The sequence below is a fragment of the Lissotriton helveticus genome, chromosome 1_1 (assembly GCF_964261635.1).
Source record: "Lissotriton helveticus chromosome 1_1, aLisHel1.1, whole genome shotgun sequence".
NCBI lineage: Eukaryota > Metazoa > Chordata > Amphibia > Caudata > Salamandridae > Lissotriton > Lissotriton helveticus.
Window position 1 is genome coordinate 2,139,504,487 of NC_136057.1, and position 26,437 is coordinate 2,139,530,923.

At 45.3% G+C, this 26,437-nt stretch overlaps 1 protein-coding gene across 2 annotated transcripts in view; it reads left to right on the forward strand.

Moving 5' to 3' along the window:
- The window catches only part of RPAP2 (RNA polymerase II associated protein 2), a 564,035-nt gene that overhangs the window by 86,885 nt on the left and 450,713 nt on the right, over positions 1-26,437 (forward strand). For both annotated transcript variants that reach the window (XM_078646326.1, XM_078646327.1), the window contains 2 exons: positions 11,149-11,263; positions 14,603-14,701. In XM_078646326.1, the coding sequence (XP_078502452.1) occupies positions 11,149-11,263; positions 14,603-14,701 (214 nt within the window). The remainder of the gene's footprint in view (positions 1-11,148; positions 11,264-14,602; positions 14,702-26,437) is intronic.

Here is a 26,437-nt window from a genome sequence, read left to right on the forward strand (position 1 = left end):
CCAAGGCTTCTTTTTTAACAACCGAGTAATTGCACTCGCCTCCCCTAAGTGACCTAGATATAAACAAAATGGTGTTGTCAAAATCTTTACCAGACTGTAACAAAACAACACCCAATCCTTTACAGCTGATGTCGGTCATGATATATGACTCTTTGGAAGGGACAAAGCTAGCTAAATTGGGCGCCTCATTCAAACACTTTTTAATTAGATCAATTTCTTCACAGCAAGCTCGCCTCCAAATAAACTCATGTCCTTTCTTCGAAAGCTCTCTCATGCATTCAGTTTTCTGCGCAAAACATGGCCTAAATATGTTGTAGATTTCCGCCATGCCTAAGAATTTCACAAGTTCATCTTTGTTCTCTGGATAATTGAGATGAGAATTTGCATCTACTGAAGAGGGTCTGGGCCTAATACCTGAATCTGACACCGAATGACCCAATACTCTATATCACTCACATTAACTTTGCATTTATCCAATCTTAGAGTGAGACCTGAGTCTTGTAGCTTGGACAACACTTTCATCGGCCTTTTGTTATGTTCTTGCAAGTTTACTCCATGAACAAGAACATCGTCTTGATAGATTTTAACCACATGAATGCCACCCAGGAGATACTCCATCACTCTTTGAAACACCGAGGCTGCAGAGATTAGGCCAAATGGCATCCTGAGGAATTTAAATGTTCAGAAAGCGGTAATGAAAACCGTGAGATCTTGACAAGAGGGATGAAGTTTGACTTGATAAGCCAAGGAGAGATCCAACAATGAAAAATGGGTGGCACCATCCTAAGAAGATAACATTTCTGATATTTTGGGTAGAGGGTAGTGGTCCACAACAGCTTTGTTCAGTTCCCTCAAGTCAATACATAACCTGGCCTCCCTGTTGGCCTTGCGAGCCATCACAACTGGGGAAACCCATTCGTTGGCTTCAACCTCTTGAATAACTCCATTCTTCGACAGCTTAACCAATTCTGATCTCATTTTCCCCTTCAACAACAATGGTACATTTCTATCGTTCGCCACTCTAGGAATGGTACCAGATTTCAATTTTATCAGGTGTACATAGCTTTTGAGACAGCCTAATTTCTTGTTAAAAACATTTGGAAATCTTGTAATCCAAGCATCACAAGCAGTTACAGTCGCAACCACAGGCAACTCTCTCAAACACACAGAGGGAGACTCATTAGGATCTAGGTAAACATGCAAGTCACGCTGGTGACTCCAACTGATTAGAGAATCACCTTTCATTGAGACATAGATTTTTCCTGCAGCCACCCTTCCTTTAATCAGTGGTTACCCAAAAATAACCTAATAAGTCAATGATCTGTCCACCGTAACCTCTTGGTATGATGTCAGGCTTAACCAGGTCTACCTTCGCAGAAAGTTGTTTCTCATAAAAAACCTTTGGTATGAGTATAATTCTTGCACCAGTCAAACAACATTTCAACTGAGTTATCATTGACCAAAACATGTTCAAATGAACCATCAACTTTTTGATCCCTGACTTGACAAACTATTACATCCTCATCATCATGATCATAAATGTCAACTTCTCTGACCTTCTTCTGGTCTTTACCGAAGCTGCAACACTTAGAAAAATGCCCTCTTTTTCTTGCATAGCGAACAAACAACTTTCTATCCCGAAGAGTCCTGAAATTTTGCCATGTGGCCTGAATTTCCACATCTGAAACACTTACCCTGAAATGTTTTAGTATAAAGGGTGTGAAAATGTTGTTGTATTGGAGATGCCATCATAAATAGACTTATGAGACTTGTCGGAGGATTGAATCCTCACTTCCTTAACTGCTTCATTGCCGCACTTAGGGCTAATATAACGCCTCAACACAGGCTTTAGAATGTTCATGCATTTTCAAGGTAGTAATAACCTCTTGAAGAGGAGGTTTATCTTTTTGCCAAAGACTTTCTTTTTCTTTATCTATAGTACAACCCAACATCAACTGATCTCTCAACCTTTCATCTACCTGCAAAAGAACAAGTTCATGCTAGCGTGCGTAATACTGTAATATACTGTTCAACAGATTCTTCCTGCCTTTGCATTCTCTTCCCAAACTGATATCACTCCAAAATCATGCTCACCTTGGGAAGATAATGCAAGTCCACTTTTTTAATACAAATTCCATATTAATTCAATGTGGCAGATTACATGTCAGGAAGATCTGGCAGGTGTTCAAACACTTCTTGCCCCTCAGATCCTAAACAATGCAAAAATAAAGAAGACTTTCTTTCTGCACTTAGCTATGTGCCACAAACTCTAGCATAGTTTGTGAACACCTTCTTCCATTTAAGCCAGGCTATGGGAGGACCCCTAGGAGTTGACAGGAAGAATGGAGGAGGAGTGACATTTTGCATGACAGCAGATACAATACATCCCATCTTCGTCACCAAAATGAGGTATTGGGCACTTCTCAAAGAAAACGCGGCAGGCAGATGCTTAGAAGTAAGTTGCTTTAACGTAGCTCCAATCATAGACACCTCATCCTACAGACACCAACAGCAACTGATACTTCATTCAAGCATCAACATTCCTAACAGTAGAACATTCTGCTGTGGAACAGAAAACCTTGGTAACAAGGCAGAACAGAGATATATAAGATGATAATAGAACACCACATCACCTCCCCCTTTACCAACCTAAAGAAAAAGAAATAAAAAGTAATGGCGAAGAAAAAGAAACAAATGATATCACCAATCCATAAGACACAATCTTGTAAACGAAGAGGAACCCAAATAACAATAGAACACCACACAATGCTTACAGAGGCAGGGCCAGGAAGTCTGGGAAGAGGTCAGGATTTCGTTTGGAAGGTCAAGCAGTATAGGAAGGAAGTAGTGAACCTAGTCAGGTGGAAGTACAGCAAGAATACATAGTTCTCATCTGTGAAGTGCCTGCCATGACTTCACTAGTTGTTGTCCACTGCTGGCGAGTTCAACACGTTTTACTTTCTAGAGTTTTGATCAAACCTTATATAAAGTGTTATGTTTTTCATAAGCACAACAAATAAAGCATGTCACATTTATTGGCTAACCTCACTGGTATTGTCATGAAAAACAGTGCCGCCACATGATGAGCCCTGCATAATGAATCCATTTTGGCTGTGATCGCGATTGTGCTTTGACTATAAAGCGTGATCCATTAGTAAGGTGCGCATAAAGAGGCAGCCCCGCTGACTACAGGGTCTTGGTGACTTGTCTGATTGGATGATAACTAGATAATGTGAAGAGGCTTCTGGGGGCAAAGGTTAGAATTTTGTCTACTGGTGCTAAAAATATAGAAAAGGCGACTAGAAGGCTGCTACAATAGTTAATTTTGCTGAGAGTTGTTGAGGAAATAAGTGTATTTGCTGTGTGAAAATAAATGCTTTGGTGAATTTTATGTATGTTTAATAGTTGAAATCTTTCTACTGTGCTGGTTCTGAAGGTCTTCATGTTCGTTGTTGGATCGAAGTATAGGCTAATGTTTCTGTACATATACTTTGATTCCCTGAAACATTAAGCTTGCGTCATCCATTGATATGTGCATTTTTTTAATTAATTTTTAAAAAAGTTTTATTGATAAATAAAATACAACAACAACAATCAAGGCATTAGATACAGTACTATCGATCATGTGTCCGCATAGAGTGTTACTCCAAATATTCAGGAAAAATCATACACTTATAATCCGTCGGGGGGGGGGCAGTGGGGAAACAGTACAGCACTTATAGTATTAAACAGTACATGGAACGTCATTTAGGGGGGATAAGGGAACATCAGGTAGTAAGTCTTGCGGGGGAGTACATATATTCCCACGATAGGCATTCCACTGAGACCAGACTCGCTTCCATGTCCTAGGTCTACCCCTAGCCAGATACACCGTTTTCTCTCTAAACATGCACCAATCCATGCCCTCCTTCCACGCCAAGACCGTGGGCGACCTCTGGGAACCCCACAACTGTGCGATGTCTCTCTTAGCTATCATGTTACCAAGGGTCGCCCAACGGATCTGAGCAACAGTGTAATCATTCGGCTCCCACACGTTCAGCAGGCAGCGCCGGGCAACAACAACACTCCGGTAACTCTTTCCATCACCGCATGCACTCGAGCCCAAAACCCCGCCACCGCCGAACACTCCCACAGAATGTGAAGGAAGGTTCCAGGCATGCCGCAACCACGTTTACAAAACCCATCCAGAGAATAGCCCATTCGCACCAGACTTGGACCAGTAACATATATACGGTGAAGGATCTTAAGTTGGACAAAGCGAAGAGGGGCAGGAATAGCAACCTCCTTGGGTGACGACAACGCGGATTGCCTGTCTTCGTCATCCAATTCCAATCCATCCTCAGTCCATACCGCTCTGAGAAGCACAAATAGATCAGTCCGATTATTGATCAACTTTTTATAAATCAATGAAATCGTGCTGTCAGGGACATAACCGTCCAGTATACGGTCCTTGAGAGGAGAGGACTCGGGAACGTCCGTGCCTGCAGCGAAAACCGACAGCAAGGCATGGCGCACCTGTACGTATATCTGAAAAGTTCCTTGTCTCCAAGCTCATATTCCGTCCTCAGCGCCTCAAAGGTTTTAACATTTCCCTTGGTCCAAAGGTCACCCACTCTGCTGATACCAATCATGTCACATTTCTCAAAACCTTTCGTTCTCCATAAGTAACCCAAACGTTCAGAGTCAAACAACGGAGCCACACGAGTCAATCTATCACCCCAACCCAAAGCCGCATTTGCGTCTCGCCAAACTCGCACAGCAATTTTAGTGGGCCCAGTTAACGTCCTGCAAATCCCTCTGGAGCAAAGCGCCCTACTATAATTCCCGCCCGGTAAAAGGTGTTTATCCATCTCGAAAGCCGGTGAAGGACCCGGAGCATAGGTGGCATGGTTAATCGCACTCAATTGAGAGGCCCAATAATAACGCTTAATGTCTGGGAAAGCGATGCCCCCATCATACCAAGGGAGCGTAAGCTTGGGGAGAGCAATACGCGGGCGTCCGTCCCAAAACAAACGACGCTGTAGGCTCTCCACCTCCCGAAAAAACCCGGAGGGAATAGGGTCAAAGAAGTTTTGGAGTGCGTACAAAAATCTCGGCAGCGACATCATCTTTAAAAGAGCAGTACGCCTGAGCGGCGACAACGGTAACCGACGCCAGCGCGAGACATCAAGTTTCAGCCGCTGGAGTGGGGGAAGCAGGTTGCGCTCGTAGCGAACCACAGGATCCAGGGAGATATAAATCCCCAAATACTTGGATCGGGAATCTGCGAGGCAGCGTGGGAAGCCCTCCTGCTAACACATAGACACAGGATTTCGTCCAATTAATAACAAGACCTGAGTTCTTCCCAAATGAAGTTAAAACGTCAAAAAGCACATTCAGGGATTTCTGGGGGGATGTGAGGTACAAAAGGATGTCATCCGCATAAAGCGAAATACGATCCTCGAAGTCAGGAGTCCACCTAATGCCCCTTATCGAGGGCTCCCAGCGTAGCCATGCGGCCAGCCGTTCGAGCGCAAGGGCAAAAAGCAAGGGAGACAACGGGCAGCCCTGCCGAGTGCCCCGTCCAAGTGCAAAAATGCCAGATACCTTCCCATTAACCACCACCTGAGCCAAAGGCTTCTCATAAAGAAGTTTCACCCATGCAATGAATATATGGACAAAACCGAATTTGGCGAGAGCCGCCCAGAGATAAGGCCATTCGATAGTATCAAAAGCCATAGTGGCATCCAAGGAAGCCAAAATGGCCGGCTCAGAGAGGGTCCCGGCTCTCGCGAGAACTCCATGAAGCCGCCGAAGATTAAGGGCAGTATTGCGATGCGGGATAAAACCGGATTGATCCGGATGGATCAAATCACAGATCACCTTAACCAAGCGGTTAGCTAACAATTTGGCTAAAATTTTGGGTTCGGCGTTTAAAAGGGAGATTGGCCTATAAGAGGCACAACGGTCGTGCGGCTTACCCTCCTTGTGTATTGCCATGATAGAGGCCAGCCGCTGATCCGCGGGGAGGGAACCAGATTTCAGCGCCTCAAGGAACATATCCCTAAGATAGGGCGCCATTTTGTCAGGCCGCAATTTGTATAATTCAATAGGTAAGCCATTGGGGCCAAGAGCCTTACCAGAGCGAAGGGAGCGGATGGCAATCGCTATTTCATCTGTCGTAAGTGGTGCGTCCATAAAATCCCTATCAACATCAGAGAGGCAGGTCAATGCAATGTCCCGCAATAATAACTGGGAATCCTGCTCGTCCCTATCGCAAACTGAGGAATACACAGTACAGAAATGATCCACAAAACAGTCAATGATCCCAGCCGGGTCAGTCACACACACTCCATCCGACCTTTCAATCACAGGAACAAAACGATTCGGTCTTTCCTTCTTATCAAGCCACGCAAGCAATTTACCAGCCTTGTCACCCACATCATACAGTCTACCCTGTTGCTCTCTATCCATTACTTTGGCAGCGTCGGTCACCAGGGCTTTATAATCAGATTGTTTTAAGCTGAGGGAGTGGAGTTTAGCACGGGTGACACCCGCCTCGAGGTCACTCTCAATGACAGTTATGTCAGCTTCAATTCGCACCAGTTCCTCACTTTTGGCCTTCTTAGTGCCAGCAATTAACGACAAAGAATGTCCACGGATAACAGTCTTGAAAGCCTCCCACAATGACACAGATAAAGAAACAGATCCCACATTATCGAGGAAGTAATGATCAATAGATTTTATCAGCTCCAAGCGGATCTTAGGATTCCGAAGATACAAGGGGTTGATGGGAGCAACCCTGCCCTCACTGCACACCCCAGCTTCCACACAGAGCCACAATGGGGAATGATCTGAAATGCCCCTGGGAAGGTGTCGGATTTCCCTAATAGAGGAGGACTGAGCCGCTGGCATTAGGAGATAATCAAGCCTGGAGAGGCTCCCGTGGGCTCCTGAATGAAAGGTATATTGTAACTGCACAGGATGCATCAACCTCCAACTATCCACCAGCCCAAAAGTTTCCAAAAACCCACTCATCCATAACTGAGATCTAGCCAAATCTCTGAGAGGGTAGCGATCCAAGGAGCCAGAGACGACAGAGTTAAAGTCCCCACCTAGGATTAAAAGACCTTCAGGAAGCCCTAGAACGACCCGTTCAATATCAGCAAAGGTGGGAGTCTGCAGGCCAGGGGGGACATAGATCGTGAGTATGGAGAGCGTCTTCCCCTCCCATCTACCAGTAAGCGCGGCGTAGCGCCCCCTATCATCAAGTATTACATCATCAATCTCAAAGGGGAGGGAAGACCGGACCAGAATACCCACCCCCCTAGAGCCAGAAGTAAATCCGGAATAAGCAACCAAGCAATAGCCCCGTCTATTCATGGCTTGACAAGCATTACCAATTAAGTGTGTCTCTTGCAGAAGGACAAAATCAGGAGAATGACGTCTCAGAAACTGCAGCAGAATCCCTCGTTTTATCCTGTCCCCCAACCAGTTGACATTCCAGGACAGCAGTCCCAACTCACTACCCCCCATTCCTGAAGAAACTGCAGAGCACACCCCACAAAGAACACATCCATCGAAGCAATAAAGAATACAATACGATGCCTTGCGAGAAAGAACAAACGAACAAACACCCCCCCACCACCCCCCAACTGGAACCCCTTACAACTCCCCCCACCATGCACCTCTGCGTGAGACTCAATAGCCACCCCAACTTGCAGTGTGCCTGTCGCCCAGTCATTAAACTAATCTAAACAAAGAAACCTAGGAGGAGGAAAGAGTCCCGATTTACCCCCCGCCACCCCGGGCCAATATAGAACAGGGCATAAGAAGACCCAAATATTAGACTCAGCTGAAATACGAATGAAAAGTTCAGACATCGGGAACCACAGAGTCACTCTTGCTCCCGCAAACCACCCTCGGCACTACCAGGGTGTTCGGATCGATCATCCTTTTTAGGCAAAGAGTCAAGCCAGTCACCGACACTCTCCGGGCGATCAAAGAAAAATGTCCGATCCTCATATTCGATCCGAAGTCTAGTTGGGAACAGCATGGCGTACTTAAGGCCCAAGTCACGTAGCCGCCGTTTCACACCCTGAAAACCCATTCTCTGCCTTTGAACCAACTGAGTAAAATCCGGGTAGAAGTGAACGGACGTGTTCTCGAACTTCACCGGGCCGCCCACCCGAGAGGCCTGCAGGATAGCGTCTCTATCACGAAAGTGAAAAGGTTTTGCAATGATAGGTCTCGGTGGGGCACCCAGTTTCGGTTTTCCACCCGGGACTCGATGGGCTCGCTCAACGGCAAAAAATTTGCTGAACCCAGAGGGGGCTAGATGATTTAAAACAAGATCTTCCACCAGAAGATCGATCGAAGAATGTTCATGGTTCTCAGGGACTCCAATAATGCATACGTTATTACGCCGTGCCCTATTTTCAAAATCCTCAAGCCGGTGTGCCATCAAGTCGTTCGAAGAACGTAGGTTACCGACTTCAGTCTGTATGTCGGAGACGTCGGTAGTTAGGCTGGAGGTCTTCAAATCTAAGGACTTGACCCTCTCATTAGTTTTTGCCAGGTCCGCTCTAATCAAAGTGACGTAGACGGCCACCGTTTCGATCTTCGAGACAAGGGCCTCGTATTGCTGACCCATCGAAGCCTTCATGCCGGCGATGGCACTCATGACATCCTGTAGGGAAAGTTCAGGAGAAGCGGCAGATTCAGCCCCAGGATCTTCAGAAGTATGGCCAGTACCACCGGGGGTTCCCTTAGGATGGGTGTAACGATCCATAACATTGGTTTGAATCTGTCCCCCTCGGAGAGGCGTCTTAGTCTTGCGCTTCTCTGGGTCAGGTCTGGTGGCCATATTGAAAGGGGTGCCCCGAAGGGGCCCGCGAGACCTGGTGAAAATGGCCGTTTATGGCGAGGCCAAAAGTCAGCAAAAGTGAGCCAAAGTGGGAGAAGTGCCGGAAAAGTTGAAGGCAAAATGCTCACAGATGAAACACGTTGCGGAGGGGCGAAGCCAAGCCGGAGCAAGGGTAGATCTGAGCTGTTCTCCAATCGAACGATGCCCGGAGTAGGAAACGAAACCGAAAGTTAAGATGAGGCCGTCTGGGGGAAAACCCCTACGGCCGATGTTATTCAACTACTCCACGGCTTGTTGGCTAAGAGAGCCCCCGGTCACGTCCTGGGGAAGGCCGCAAAAGTTGAAGTCGATGTAGCAGTGGTTCCCGACGTCCAAATGAAATTCTCGAAAGAGTTTTGAGATCAGCCAAAGCGCGTCTTCAAAAGCCCATCTTCGAAATCAGGATATATGTCAGGATAGTTGCGAAGGGCGGCGAGGGTCCCGGGAGCTCTGTGCTCACGCGACCATCTTGGATGATCGCGAAGCTCCTCCTCGATATGTGCATTTTTAATTGGGTAAGCATCACAGGGCATACCTTATAAATATAAAGGAATTTCATATTAAATAAATAGTTGATTAAAGTAGAAGCGTATTTTAAATATTGCGATTATTTTCCACAATATTACTTCCACCCACACAGACTTGAGGATTAATCTACCCAATTCCGAAAAGCTGGAACTATTTTAACATCCGTATTAGATCCTGCTAGCTTGAGCTTATGTACCTCTTACAGTCGGCGCCATGACAAGTTATTTGCTCATTTCAACAGCAGCACCCAAAATGGGCAAAATTGCTTGATGCGATTATTGAAGTGGCCAACTAGCTTTCCAAACCTGCCCAATTATTTTCTGTTGTGATCAGTTTTTTAATAAATTGAGATTCTGTTGCCAGAGTGGGTCATATTTGTCCAGCTTCGGTGCAGGAGGCCCAAATCAAGGACAGATCATCAGACTAACCTATGGCATGTTCACATTATCAGAATGTATAGCAACAAGTAGGGGAAAGGATGGGACCAATTGCGATCCAGTCGGGCTGAAATTACCATTCACAAGGGAAGGAATGGAAGGTCCCGCCACAGTCTCAGCCCCAAAAGTGGAGACAACAAGGAGGTGACTGGGCTGTTCCTAGAAGACGTGAGGGAGGGAGAGAACTAGTATTATAAATGGAGGAGGAGAGGGGAAGTGACGGTCACGAGGGAGGGGTATGTGCTCAAGTGGACAAACACCCCTGGGTATCCAGTTTGTTGGATATAGTGGCCTCACACACCCTTGCGAGTGTCATGCTTCATCACATCACAGTGTCAGACTGGTAGTACAACAGATGTGTCTTGTTTAAACTGATACTTTTGATTAGATCATGTTTTAGTAGATTGTAGGTTTCTTTATATATAGGTCCTGAAGAATCGCAGTTAATAAACTAGATGCGAGAAACATGTTGACCACAATTTTTGCACCTTTAGCCTTGGTTCACTCTGTGAAACTTTTGTTCCCATGAATACCGGCTATCCCTGATTTTACTAGTGGCAGGGGACCACCAGAATAAAATTGTCTCCGGTACCCTGAGCTACTTTTTACTCTCACCCGCACATTCTACTTATTACTGGCCCCTCACCCGCACTTCACCATAAGGCAGTTGGATAAAAGATCTCCGATAAAGAGCCCCTCCTTGAGGTGAGCCCGTTGGGCATTGCACCCCCTGCCCGACGAGGAGCAACGCCGATGATGAAGCATGACACTCGCAAGGGTGTGTGAGGCCACTATATCCAACAAACTGGATACCCAGGGGTGTTTGTCCACTTGAGCACATACCCCTCCCTCGTGACCGTCACTTCCCCTCTCCTCCTCCATTTATAATACTAGTTCTCTCCCTCCCTCACGTCTACTAGGAACAGCCCAGTCACCTCCTTGTTGTCTCCACATTATCAGAATACCTGCTGACCATGTAAATGAGGTCCATGTCGATTAATTGTATGTTAATTTATCTTGTGTGAATATCCTGGAACCCTGGGTTGGACATAGTCCTCCTGAGCCTACATTGGACACCCTGGCTTAATAAAAGGGTGCTGTGGGTTGAGCGCCTGGCGCAAGAGTGAGTGCTTAACCTGGAGGTCAGCAGATTGCATTCCAGCTGGGTCTATTCAACCTTTTCTCATTCAGACGACAGTACAATGTTCTGTTAATGCTGACACTTATTCTTCGAGTGTCACAATGAAAAGTTGTTTCTGGTGTGTACTATATAAATAGCTGCTGTTCTTATTGTGACAGAAAAGAGGCTCTCGAGGAAGCTATCAAGAGGAAGATTGAATTGGATAAACGGGCTCTACATATGGTCGAAAGCCTGCTTGAAGAAGATGTAACCGAAGAATTCCTTCTGGACTGCGTATGTATTTCTTTTTATCGTTCACTGCCTTCCTTTCTCTTTCAGAAATCGCTTTCGTGAGGGCATGGGCCTGGAGTACATGGTGTGTTGATAGATATATTGATAGAGGCCCCTCTTCCTTCTATCACTGTGTTAATGAGGAACATACCATTTCAACACTATTCCTATTACTTATAGAGATTGCACATTATTGCCTTCTAGAAGTCTGTGACTTAATAAATTATATCAACGTGATCACAATATTCTTTCCCAAGTATATCGGACCTGTTTAGATTCCGGGTTAATGTCCGTTTCATCCCACCAGCCTCCACCTGCAGCCATGCTGGCCGTGTCTGATATAATACCTTCCTGTAGGTTGGACTTATTGTCAAGCCTCTCTGTAAATGTGGTGCCGGGGTTCTCTAGACACGGGTGTGCATGGTTGTGTGGCGGTGCATGACTTTCAGGTCACTGCGGATCTACCAGGTGTCCGCTCTATGCGTGTAAAGTCTTTTCTGTACTGGAATTGCTTTGTTTCAGGCGGTAATAACGACACTGACTGGAATAAATTAATGGTGAGTACCGAAGATATATTTTATTGAAACAAAGGATGGAAGAAATTCATTACCTTGCTTTACTAGCTAAAGTGTTTGAGGTGGCTCATACTACGCTAGGTTTCTCCAAATGAAGCCGCGCCGTTTGCTGTGAGTAGCGCCTTTTTTCACCCCATTTACCCTCAGAAGTGGTTCTCATCTCACTGAGCCATGACCCATTCACTTCTCTGCACCTGTCTGTGATGAATCAAAGGATCTGAGATAGACAAACCTGCCTCTCACTTGATGAAGAGTAAATTACATCATTGTTCTGTTTTTTTCTATTCTGCAAATACAACTACCATAATGTAACATACATCTATTAACTCCTTCTTAATCTTACTTTGAACTCACGTGCAACTCTTTAATATACCACACTCTTTCACAGGTTGTAGGCTCTGTCTGGTTATTTAAGGGAAAGGGGGAACAGCCTAGGAACCTGCTTCCATTGGGGAACAACTCTCTCCCTGATCCCTGCTTGTGAAAAGTGGTAGATGGGCAGCTGTGTTTCTCCAAGTGGCGAGCTTAGCTCTGAGTGATCAGCCTAGAAACTCCAAACAGGCTACCAGTCCTACAACCTGCAAAGCCCGATGGTTTGCCAGGCCTTGGTGGTCTACCTCACTTTATGATTTACTGTTCCGAATCATCTCCTCCTGCCTTCCTTATGAGGGTGTTCGTACTGGCCTGGGACAGTAACTAGTAGAGGTGCAGGAAGCATCCAACAACAACTTATTGAAATGTATTTATCTACATGCTGCCACTCGTCCATGCAGCCTCTGCAACCCTCTACCTAATCACTGCCTTCAATCTAGCTAGTCGTTCTGACACAGTTCATGTCAGAATGAAACCCCTTTTCTTTTCCCCGAGTGTGCAGCAGCCTGACAAATAATACGTTTGTGAATGTTCCTCGATATCCCCTGTTAATTGATTTTGGAGGTGCTTATACACACCTGTGAGAGTGTAAAGTTCAGTTCATGAAAAGCACCTGAAATGAGGCAGTCTGAATACTGTGACTGAGTTGTCTTCAGTCAGTCAATGTGTGAAGGGGAGAGGCTGGATTGAATCCACCTTCTTTGTCCTTTTGATTCCCTGGTGCAGGTTATGCTCCTGCTTTTTCAAAATTGTCAGAGTTCCTTCACCTGGGATATGACCTTTTATTTTTCACCAAATCTAGGTATTTAAATGTCTCAACAAGCAGAGAGCTGGATTTTTTTAGGTGCTCCCGACGCATTGCCTTCTGTTGGTTAGGGATTTTGATACATTGGTCGTTTCCCTCTGTAGTGATGGGGACCTGCACAGATAGAAGTACACTGTGTATGCTGTTTTCCCAGCCTGAAGGTAGAAAGATAGTCCTAGTTTTGTAATTGAGTTCCTTGGAATAATGGTGGTAACTTTTGGAAGGCACGGTATATTGCAGAAATGTGGAGGCACATTATTGGTCAGAAAGTGTTTTTTTTTAGGAGATCCTGTCAACAGTATATTTCGCATAAGAGCATCCCATCACAAGTATTCAAGGGTCAATTGAACCCCCCTGTCTGGACGAAAGGGCTCATACTACCTTTCCGATCTCAAGACTCAGTAAAACTGTTAAGAGGGACATCTCTGACATGTTTCTGACACTTTTCTGTGCTATTGTAGGAGACCAATATGCTATATCCCATGCATACCAATATTGCCCTCCAGCTCAGATCGGATCCTTGGCGATCCTATTCCGCTTCCACAACACTGACCTAGTTCCTGGCTTCAGATGCCATTCTCTTTCAAACCAGAGCACACATACTCTGCACTCCATGAAGTATTCTACTGAAATAAAAGACTTCTGTACCATTTTACTATACTTTTCTACTGTTACAGGAAGTTTAATTTGAAAGAAACTAAATTCATATCTTCAAGATCAAATTCTAGAATTGAAATATTGGGATAGGCACCCATAGATACAATTATGGGTTTCATACATGCATTCTTTATTGAAACTGTCCCAAAGTCCTTAATAGAAGACTTCTGTGACCCGAAAAGTTATCACCTGCTGGACGGCTTTCGATTTCCATGTCCGAGTCTGTAAATGATACTGTCTGCTATTACCTGGATAGGCATGACTACCTTGAACTATTATACAAGCGATCTATATGTGCCGCATTTCACAAATTCAAAACCTCTGATAGTTTTGTAGTTTCCTGTTGATCCAAACCTGTACTTGTTCACCATAAGTAAATTTGTAAAAATAAATGAATAAAAAAGTTACGTTCTGGGCCCCAAAGTGTTTTTTTCCATTTAGGAGCCCAATTCCTGCAAAATCAAATTCGGGGTTTCCAAATATAAGGTCTTCCTTACCTTGATTTCAGCAGTGCCTCTTTTTCCATGAACCTACACTTTCTCTCTTAATCTTTGATGTGCACGTTCTTTTTTACCTCTTCTTTGTCACCGTTATCCTACCTTACTTTCCTGTCTCCTTTCTCCCTTGTGTTTCTCTCTCTTGGTCTGGGTGAAAGCTTGATGATGGAAAAATAATCCCAAGTTCTCAAAAATGAATGCTAGAGCTATCCACCTGCAAAGACAAACACAGATTAAACACTGCTGTTTAGGGAGGGCGACTTCTCATTGTGCACCTTCTCTAAGTTAAGAGGTAACATTTGCTTTAAGACTCTGAAACCAAGACAGTTGTACTGCCGATTTGCGGATTTAACTTTTTTTTATGAAGAATTTATTATGAAATGAACATTGATGAGCTTAGCTTTTCAAACAGCTTTTCTTTCATATTTCTACATAGGGTAAATTTATGACACCTTCTCATTACAAAGACACGATAGATGAGCGGTTTATCATTCGATTATGTGGCTATCCTTTATGTCGAAATAAGCTGAAAAATGTAAGTTGAACACTTTTACCTCAAACTGTCTATTTTTTTAAAAATCTTTAATTATATCCATGTCAGATTCTTCTTTTGATTTGAATTGTGTTCTCTCTACACTAAAGTATTGACATTTCTTGATTAAGATTGAATTTTAATTTCCATGTTTCTCTCAAGCATTTTCTCAAATGATGTTGCTGAAAGTAGGGGCATGTGGAACATTTCTTAATCGTGTGCATTTTGACTGCCATTGTGCGCTATGCTCAGTAAATCCTCACTCAGAGGTGCAGGTCATTTGCTCTGTTTGAAAAATCATCAAATTTAAATTGTTATTGCAATATCTGTAGCACTGATATTTGCATTCCTACATTTGGGGTGCTTGATAAGGTAACACGTTTTTTAAAGAAAAGTCTTAATTTTGTTTTTCAACAAAAAGTAGAAGTGATTAGAAAAATACTGGTATGCTGTATTGGAAATTATGCAGGGCAGTTAGTCTCCTTGCCACACCAAGGGACTCCAACGGAACGTGTGCAGGGCTCATTCTGGCTTGCATCTGGTGAAATGTGCAGTTATTGCCACAAGTCTACTAACATCTATTGCCCATCGGACTCTTTGAGTGACTTATCGTGAAAAGTCAAAAATCATTCCAAGTATTTGTTCATGGTCCATCTTGATGGGACATAAGAAGCAAACGTATTGTGCCAAAGTGGGTAGCATTGCCCTAACAATAATTTTTAAGAATATTTGTAAAGCAAACGATTTAAGTTTAGTTTGGCACTTGCATTCTTTATTTGGGTAAAATAGTTTGAGGAAGCAAAACTACATTGCGAGGGCCGGGGGAAATGTTATGACCTTCCTTACCTTGCACTGTAGAGCATTGCTGTCCATGAGATAAGCATTTTGGCCTATGGAGAGCAGGAGTATCGTGGTGGACTGAACACCAGTTGCAGGGTCGCCAGCAGTTGTTGGTGGCTTCCCTACTTATCCCCTTATGCTTATTCAAATCCTTTTCTCTAGCACATTTGCACCTGTGCAGTGTTTCCTTCCTAACACTGACCGAGTGACGATCAACACTGCGAAACCTTGAGTTGCGCATACAGACGTTTGTCTGCTTGGACTTTCTGATGCACCTCATCTGCACCTTGTCCCCGCTGAACTCCACCCCCTGCTGAACTCTGAGAAAATGGGTGAGCTTTTCTGTTTGATTACTGAACTGGCAGCTGATCAACCTTGAGGCAGGGAATTGCCCCATGCTGCATTAGAATGCTAGTGTCCAGAGGTTCGAGGATGCCATTTCATTAGGATGACGTGTCGTAACAGCAACATCAGAGGAGGATTTCAGAGTGCGTGTAGCCACAGTGAGTTCATTATGCACACACAAACACATCAGCAATCAGTGCAACTAACCTTGAAGTATGCATTCAAGCCTAATTTTGAATATTCGCACCCTGCCAATCAAGTCAATTAGTCTTGGTGAGACCACAGTGCCTCATTGTTTTCCCACATTCAGCAATTTACGAGCTAGTCACATTGATCAAGCAACTCTGTGAGACTATTTTGATTCTTTGAATAACCCTGACTATTTCATATACACTTTTACTGTTTTATTAGTTTCCAATTTTTTTCTCCAAGCTTTTTGGTATGTCACCAAACCAGCTCTCCTATTTATTGCTCATTTTCTGATTACATAGTTATTTGCTATTGAGCTATTTTCCACTCCTCTGCCACCAAATGCTTGGAAGGAATGGTTCAGGTCATTTAACGTTTAGTTGTGAGATATTAATCGTTTCAAGTTAAAATAAGATAGGAAAAGGTGGTTACTCAAATTCTCTTGTGTTGTAAATAAAGGTAGCGTAGTCCTTGTAGTTCCTTCTAGTTACTTTATTTATGTAAGATGGTAAGTTAAGAATAACAAAGGGAAACCCCACCAGGAGCAGCCTCCTGCCGCTCAGCCCTCCATCCAACTGACAATCTTACACACTCAACATTCTAACAAGCTCTCACACCAAACATTCTAGGCTGAGCAGCAGGAATAAATATAACATCTTGGTGTTGAAAAGGCAAGAAATCTTCCTGCGTTTGTTTAAGAGGATGAAGAGGATATAGTCTATGAGAATGAAGAAGCAACAGGCGGTTAGAAAACATTATTTGCTAGCCACCGCATCTGGTAGTAAGGAGACACACATATTTTTTAAAGAGCACAGTCTGCTGAAACTGTAGCTATGTATGCTGCTTCAATAAGAGTCCTCATTGCAAAGTGTACGTTTTGAAGCCTTTACTAGAGTCTTTAACAAAAGGATTCTAGCAACATCAATCAATTGCAAGAATACCTCCTCGGACGAAGCTGTAAAAATTGCCAATATCATACATGACTTCAATGAATATGACAAGATACGGAGTATGAGGCGGAAAACACTGTGTGTGTGTCTTAGTCTGTGTTTGTGGTTAGAAATAAAAAGTGGAGGCTGCTGGAAGTACTGTCAAGCCGTTCTAGCAGAGGAGGAATGTTGAATCAGAATCACATGAAACTTTGTCCCAAGAGGAAAGATATGGGACAAAGTGTCATGTGGCATCTTTCAAGTAGTTCCCTGTATAGGGAAAAGACTGTGCTTAATCTGTGTCTTTAAATCACTTTGCAAGGGCCTGCAAGATGAACTAAAATGGAAATAGAGTCACTATTGTGGTGAAAGAAACTAAACAAAACCTAGTCAGTAGTGTCAATAGGATGCTTTTGAGTGTGCGAGATTATTTGATGATGTACCCTTTGGAAAGATCCCATTTAAGATAATGTGTTTGTGCCATTACTTACAGATTCTGGTTCAAAGATTAACATTATTTCTAGAGACACTATTGAAAAGTGAACTAAACCAGAATTAATTTCCAGCTGGTATTATCCCGGGCGTGTACAATGGTACCAAAATTGATTTGGAGGGACATTTTGAGACCACAGTGGAATCCAGATGATAGGCAGTGTGGCGGAAAGTACGTGTTTCTTTTGATGCGCCCGATATTTAGAGGAGCATCACCAAGGGTTTTGGGCTCAACAAGTCTTGTGGGTAGATAATTTAAAGAGGGAGCAATATTCACCTTGATTTAGTATGCCAAGTTACCTTACATACCTTCACTAGCTGAGTGAAGAAGTGTATGTTCGTGCTCACCTGGTCCCCGAGGATGCCATCCCTGATGTGGTGCCTCCCTAGTTTGGCCATGGTAGTTTATTGTTTTGGTTTTTAGTTGCATTTATTTGGTGATTGGTATGCCTGATATTGGCCTGATGGAGAGCCAATATTATTTTATAGATGGTAGCTTGCCTCTCTATGTGAGTGCCATAAATGGGAGTGTGTGTCTGATGAGCGTCATAAAGTGACAGTGTTTGAGGACCAGAGTTCTCCTGTTGTGTGGTAAAGCATCAGCCAATAGGAATGGGCATTATACAACCGCTTATAGTAGCAGCTCTGATTCGGCCATTGAAGAGAGAACAGATGCACAACTATTGCATGACCAGCAATAGTACAAGCCCTAAGGAGTACACTTAGATATGACTGGGGAGCATCCCACAATAGTGGTCATTATACAACTGGCCATAATAGACACCTGAGAGCCCACCCATTGTGGTAGGGAGTAACCCAAATTAATGAACATTACACAACTATCCATGGTGTTTATACTTGTAGAGTCCACCCAACTATCAGTGGGCATTATGTAACCAGCCTGGGCATATGAGGGGCTGAGCAGAGAATCCCATAGGAATGGGCATTATCCAAAAAGAAGGAAGTATTCAAATACATCAGAAAATGAGCAAGAAAATAGAGAAGAAAATGCACTGGAAGAAAGCATGAAAATGAAAGATGGAAACTAGGAAATGCAAAAAAGAAAACGACGACTAAAGCACAGAAAAACAAACACACATCCTCCCTCACATAAATAACAAAACAAACCCAAGTACAAAGATATAAAAGCTGGCGGCCAGGCAAACACAAAAATATACAAGGGCGTAAGCAAAAAGGTTAAGGAGAGAATGATAAACAGAAGCAAGATAACAGTGAAAGGGTGGAAGACAGCTGTAGATAGAACAAGTAAAGCAAAAAGCATAGGGAAAAGTCCCCAGAAAGACAACAAATCCTAGGTATGGTAGAAAGTGCCACACAGTACATTGCAACATACAGTAATGCAGAACTAGATGCGCCGGAAAGTACCACACGGGACATTGCAAAAAAACAAGGTATTGTGGAGAATACTACACAGTAAATTGCAATATGTATATGCAAACAACAGAAATAGGTGTGGTGGAGTATACAGCAAAACAAGATGTGGAAATAACCACACAGTACAATGGAATATAGAAACGTCAAACTAGGTGTGGCGTTAAATGTTACACAGTATAGCACAAGGTATGGCGTGAAATACCATACAGTAAAACGCAAGGTATGACGTAAAATACCATTTGTAATAATGTAAAAAGCAGGAACTGTAAGACTAGGTGTGGAGCACACCACATGGCGCAACATACAGCAAAAACCTTGCAACTGGAGGTGTGGGAAATAACCACACAGTACTAATAGGAACCGTAAAACTATTCCATAGACAGGAAAGGTGTGGGCAGGCACCACACAGTACAATACGATATGTAGAAAAATGCAATGGGTAGAAAACTACCAGAGTAATAACACCACGTAAAGAAAGGTTCCCTAGAAAAGAAACAACAGCATGTAAGAGAAAACTTGCAGTCATGTAAATGTAGATTGTGCAGGACATCGCTAGAAAAAATAAATAAATAAACAATGAAAGAGAATAAATGTTCAAATAAATTTCAGGTTGACAGCAGGTTGAATGAATAATCCTTGTAGCGCAGCAGGGTGAATCCTTGTAGTGCAGCAGGCAAAGAGAATAAATGTCAAAGCAAATTGTAGGTTGACAGCAGGTTGAAGAAACCTTGTAGCGCAACAGGGTGAATCCTTATAGCACAGCAGGAAAAGTTAAAGATCTAGATGGCACAGTAGAAAAAACCCAAATACTTGAGTGTGCTAAAAGTGAAACTGTTAGAAATGTTTCACATCCAGAGTCCTTCCCAGAAAAGAAAGCTTCAATAAAAGCTCAAAAGAAGGACAGCATTTGAACTGACATTGTCATGGCTGATAATAAAGTCGGTAAAAACATTAAGAACATTTAGGACGGCGGTTGAACCGACATTGTCATGGCTGATATTAAAGTCGGCAAAAACATTAAGAACAGTTACTGAACAAACACACCTAGTCCCACCAAAATTAATAAGAACAAAGTGCGCCGATCTCAGTTTTCTCTGAGGAGTTGAAAAGTCACTGCAGGGAATGCATAGGCGGCATGACAAGAAAGATACTTACTGTGAGCAGGATGTCAAGTTGGGAACAGGCAGTAATGAGCCTGAAAAACAACTCGATAATCACAGGAACCAATCAAAAATAGATACTGTCACCTCACTGTAGGAAGGTAGAAATATGCAGGGCTATAGCTGAGGACGATCCGATGTCTTCGTAATCAAAGCACACGTCGGAGGGAGAATGCTGTAACAGGTGGAGGCGCAAAAGGCCTCATGATATGATTGCTTTATTTTGGCGGAAAAATGTGGTTGGCAAAGGCAGACTGGATGGCAAAGATGTTGGGGCAAATTCAAAATGCTGGGCCTCAGTGACGCCGCGCCGGATGGCTCCCGGCATCACGTTGCTCCTAAATGTTGTAGCTGGCAGGAAAACTATGTCATAAAGACAATGAAGATAGCTGAGTACAGGTAAGATTGCGTGCTCTGATATACTCGTAACAGATGTTAAAATAGAAGGAGCGATTAAACTGTCATATAATGTAAATCAAAGGCAAAATGGGCAAGAAAACTCAAAGATGAAAATTTGTCCAATCATACCCAAAATATAAATGTTGCCCTCACTGTGAGATGTTTGACCGTCTCACTCCTCGCAGCACATAAATACAGCCCCTGCACCGTGCACAAATGATGCATGTAATTAACGGTAACTGACTAGGACTCAAAATGTGCTTGTGATAACGTTTTCCTTAAAGAATGAAAATGCAGGCAAATAAAAATTAAACTGACCTCCAGTAGATGGCAGCAAATATCCATACCGTTCAGTTTTTTCAAGCCAGCAAAATTAGAGCGCCGTTTAAACTGAAGGAGTGTGAAATCGACAATACAGCTTGGCTCTTGAGCTTCTCAAACGGCCTCTTGTCCTATAAAATATCTGATTAAGAGTCTCTTTCTAAATTGTAGCTGGTTGAGTTGTGGGCGACCGATGAAAGGTCACTGGTGGGGCTCGTTGGTGCCAGTTAAATTGAAGTGCTCCTTATAAGTTTCAAAGAGAATCCTTTAGGTTGATTTTGGGTTCTTGTTTCTTCAGCCTCTTTTTTTTTTTTTTTAGACTGTAGACACCCCACTCCTGGCACCAAATGTAGTATAATGAAGGTACAGGCCTGCCAAGTATCACGCATCCGGCGTGACACTAACGCATTTCAGTGTGGTGTTCCCGCATCACCGCACTGAAATGCTTTGTCACGCATTTTAGCCACTGACTGGGCACTCTGCCTGAAAGCGCTTCTGACACCCAGCTGTGTGTGCCCATGCGCTGGTGGCCCAGGCTGCAGCTTCACTTGCCAGGCTCGGACAAGATCGTGCTGGTGCTCTCATTCAGAGTGCCGTGCACAGCTCTCTGCTACAACAATGTAACAATTCCGAAAACTTCTTTAGCCTGCCTGGAGAGCCCGGGCGGGGCCTGCCGCCCAGCAGAGTCGATGTTGCCGCGTTACAGAAACCACAAAAAACAACAAGTGATGGACTGAATGTGGATCAATGTCACACACTCCCCCAGTCAAAAGATCTGGGCCCAAATCCATCGTTTTTTTGCACTCCACACCACCCTGGGTCAGATAATGGCTTTATGCAAATCAGCTCTGACCCTGTTGCCCCATGGGAACAGTCCAGTCCGAACTACAACAGCCATATCTTTCCCAGACCGGAATCAAGCATCCGAGGACCGGACCGGTTTCGAGGTAACACCTCTCTTCAGCCCGGCTAGCTTGACTCCAAGTGGTGTGGAGTGCCTGGGACCCACGTCTGGGCATCCCCAGCGCACTTAGGGCGGCAATTGCAAAAAACAACAAGTGATGGACTGAATGTGGATCAATGTCACACACTCCCCCAGTCAAAAGATCTGGGCCCAAATCCATCGTTTTTTTGCACTCCACACCACCCTGGGTCAGATAATGGCTTTATGCAAATCAGCTCTGACCCTGTTGCCCAATGGGAACAGTCCAGTCCGAACTACAACAGCCATATCTTTCCCAGACCGGAATCAAGCATCCGAGGACCGGACCGGTTTCGAGGTAACACCTCTCTTCAGCCCGGCTAGCTTGACTCCAAGTGGTGTGGAGTGCCTGGGACCCACGTCTGGGCATCCCCAGCGCACTTAGGGCGGCAATTGCAAAAAACAACAAGTGATGGACTGAATGTGGATCAATGTCACACACTCCCCCAGTCAAAAGATCTGGGCCCAAATCCATCGTTTTTTTGCACTCCACACCACCCTGGGTCAGATAATGGCTTTATGCAAATCAGCTCTGACCCTGTTGCCCCATGGGAACAGTCCAGTCCGAACTACAACAGCCATATCTTTCCCAGACCGGAATCAAGCATCCGAGGACCGGACCGGTTTCGAGGTAACACCTCTCTTCAGCCCGGCTAGCTTGACTCCAAGTGGTGTGGAGTGCCTGGGACCCACGTCTGGGCATCCCCAGCGCACTTAGGGCGGCAATTGCAAAAAACAACAAGTGATGGACTGAATGTGGATCAATGTCACACACTCCCCCAGTCAAAAGATCTGGGCCCAAATCCATCGTTTTTTTGCACTCCACACCACCCTGGGTCAGATAATGGCTTTATGCAAATCAGCTCTGACCCTGTTGCCCCATGGGAACAGTCCAGTCCGAACTACAACAGCCATATCTTTCCCAGACCGGAATCAAGCATCCGAGGACCGGACCGGTTTCGAGGTAACACGCTAGCCGGGCTGAAGAGAGGTGTTACCTCGAAACCGGTCCGGTCCTCGGATGCTTGATTCCGTTCTGGGAAGGACATGGCTTTTGTAGTTCGGACTGGACTGTTCCCATGGGGCAACAGGGTCAGAGCTGATTTGCATATCGCCATTGTCTAACCCAGGGTGGTGTGGAGTGCAAAAAAACGATAGATTTGGGCCCAGATCTTTTGACTGGGGGAGTGTGTGACATTGATCCACATTCAGTCCATCACTTGTTGTTTTTGCAATTGCCGCCCTAAGTGCGCTGGGGATGCCCAGACGTGGGTCCCAGGCACTCCACACCACTTGGAGTCAAGCTAGCCGGGCTGAAGAGAGGTGTTACCTCGAAACCGGTCCGGTCCTCGGATGCTTGATTCCGTTCTGGGAAGGACATGGCTTTTGTAGTTCGGACTGGACTGTTCCCATGGGGCAACAGGGTCAGAGCTGATTTGCATATTGCCATTGTCTAACCCAGGGTGGTGTGGAGTGCAAAAAAACGATGGATTTGGGCCCAGATCTTTTGACTGGGGGAGTGTGTGACATTGATCCACATTCAGTCCATCACTTGTTGTTTTTGCAATTGCCGCCCTAAGTGCGCTGGGGATGCCCAGACGTGGGTCCCAGGCACTCCACACCACTTGGAGTCAAGCTAGCCGGGCTGAAGAGAGGTGTTACCTCGAAACCGGTCCGGTCCTCGGATGCTTGATTCCGTTCTGGGAAGGACATGGCTTTTGTAGTTCGGACTGGACTGTTCCCATGGGGCAACAGGGTCAGAGCTGATTTGCATATCGCCATTGTCTAACCCAGGGTGGTGTGGAGTGCAAAAAAACGATGGATTTGGGCCCAGATCTTTTGACTGGGGGAGTGTGTGACATTGATCCACATTCAGTCCATCACTTGTTGTTTTTGCAATTGCCGCCCTAAGTGCGCTGGGGATGCCCAGACGTGGGTCCCAGGCACTCCACACCACTTGGAGTCAAGCTAGCCGGGCTGAAGAGAGGTGTTACCTCGAAACCGGTCCGGTCCTCGGATGCTTGATTCCGTTCTGGGAAGGACATGGCTTTTGTAGTTCGGACTGGACTGTTCCCATGGGGCAACAGGGTCAGAGCTGATTTGCATATCGCCATTGTCTAACCCAGGGTGGTGTGGAGTGCAAAAAAACGATGGATTTGGGCCCAGATCTTTTGACTGGGGGAGTGTGTGACATTGATCCACATTCAGTCCATCACTTGTTGTTTTTGCAATTGCCGCCCTAAGTGCGCTGGGGATGCCCAGACGTGGGTCCCAGGCACTCCACACCACTTGGAGTCAAGCTAGCCGGGCTGAAGAGAGGTGTTACCTCGAAACCGGTCCGGTCCTCGGATGCTTGATTCCGTTCTGGGAAGGACATGGCTTTTGTAGTTCGGACTGGACTGTTCCCATGGGGCAACAGGGTCAGAGCTGATTTGCATATCGCCATTGTCTAACCCAGGGTGGTGTGGAGTGCAAAAAAACGATGGATTTGGGCCCAGATCTTTTGACTGGGGGAGTGTGTGACATTGATCCACATTCAGTCCATCACTTGTTGTTTTTGCAATTGCCGCCCTAAGTGCGCTGGGGATGCCCAGACGTGGGTCCCAGGCACTCCACACCACTTGGAGTCAAGCTAGCCGGGCTGAAGAGAGGTGTTACCTCGAAACCGGTCCGGTCCTCGGATGCTTGATTCCGTTCTGGGAAGGACATGGCTTTTGTAGTTCGGACTGGACTGTTCCCATGGGGCAACAGGGTCAGAGCTGATTTGCATATCGCCATTGTCTAACCCAGGGTGGTGTGGAGTGCAAAAAAACGATGGATTTGGGCCCAGATCTTTTGACTGGGGGAGTGTGTGACATTGATCCACATTCAGTCCATCACTTGTTGTTTTTGCAATTGCCGCCCTAAGTGCGCTGGGGATGCCCAGACGTGGGTCCCAGGCACTCCACACCACTTGGAGTCAAGCTACCCGGGCTGAAGAGAGGTGTTACCTCGAAACCGGTCCGGTCCTCGGATGCTTGATTCCGTTCTGGGAAGGACATGGCTTTTGTAGTTCGGACTGGACTGTTCCCATGGGGCAACAGGGTCAGAGCTGATTTGCATATCGCCATTGTCTAACCCAGGGTGGTGTGGAGTGCAAAAAAACGATGGATTTGGGCCCAGATCTTTTGACTGGGGGAGTGTGTGACATTGATCCACATTCAGTCCATCACTTGTTGTTTTTGCAATTGCCGCCCTAAGTGCGCTGGGGATGCCCAGACGTGGGTCCCAGGCACTCCACACCACTTGGAGTCAAGCTAGCCGGGCTGAAGAGAGGTGTTACCTCGAAACCGGTCCGGTCCTCGGATGCTTGATTCCGTTCTGGGAAGGACATGGCTTTTGTAGTTCGGACTGGACTGTTCCCATGGGGCAACAGGGTCAGAGCTGATTTGCATATCGCCATTGTCTAACCCAGGGTGGTGTGGAGTGCAAAAAAACGATGGATTTGGGCCCAGATCTTTTGACTGGGGGAGTGTGTGACATTGATCCACATTCAGTCCATCACTTGTTGTTTTTGCGTTACAGAAACCAGGCAGCTGACGGACTGTGTGGCGCCTTGGGGGGTGTGTCGGATGTGACCTCTCACGTCCGTCAAGGCAGGAAATGAGGTTGAAGAGGGTGAGCGGGCTCGACCCGCCTCGCTACTGCAGAAACAAACTGATCGTCACTGTCGGGCATTTCATTCCCGATAGTTTACGCTTTTCCTGCTGTCTGGTGGGAGTTGGTGCATGTTGTTGTGAGTGTCTCATGTATTGGCTTGTAAATGAGGCCCTCAAGGCTACCTATGTCGTAGTTTGGCATTAATGATGCTGCAGCGCTACAGTGCTGCCTGCACAGGAGGGCGACTCGAGACAATAATTAACCCCACGGCGTTGTACCGGCAGGCGGGACACGCGGACCGCATAGCATCGACCTGAGACAGTGACTAGTCTCAGAGTGTGGTCAGCATTATTATGGCCGGGCGGCGCGGCATCAGAGGGCTGAGGCATGATCATGATAGGGCGGCCGCCGGTCCGCTGCAGCCGCCGAACGGGACCCGGGCAGTCAGCTCGCTGCAGTGAAATTGGAGCGGCCAGGTCTGGACCCATTGCCGTGGCTTGCGGCCTCGCAACAAAAGTGAGTGCAGCCGAGTGCGTTAATAATCACTAAGCGCGGGCGATTGTTTGTTTTAAATACAGCGTCTAATATGGGCAGGCACCTGTTTTCCAAGCAATCCAATGTTGTAGTTAACAGAGTTGAGTACATGAAGTTCGGGTGATTGGACAACGAGGATCACACAATACTTATAAGTGCAGAGACCAACCACGCTTATAACAGAGGTTTCCAGATTCTATGTAGGACAATGTACTCTTGGGGCAACATATAGAGCTTCTCCTTGGTCAAATGGGTGTAATTTAATATATTTATATATTACCCTAGTTACGTTACTTGATTTCGCCCACGAGAAAGTGTCACTCATATTCCTTGAAATGTCACTCATAATTACACAGAAATTATGAAAATGTCACACATAGCAATCTGAAACCTTGGCAGCTATGAAGGTAGTCGAAATCCAAGAAGTTTTCATGTAGATTTAATAATTAGCAGGATACATGGAATAGAGCCCCACCAGCCTCCCTGCTGCTCAGCCCATACACCAACTGACTCA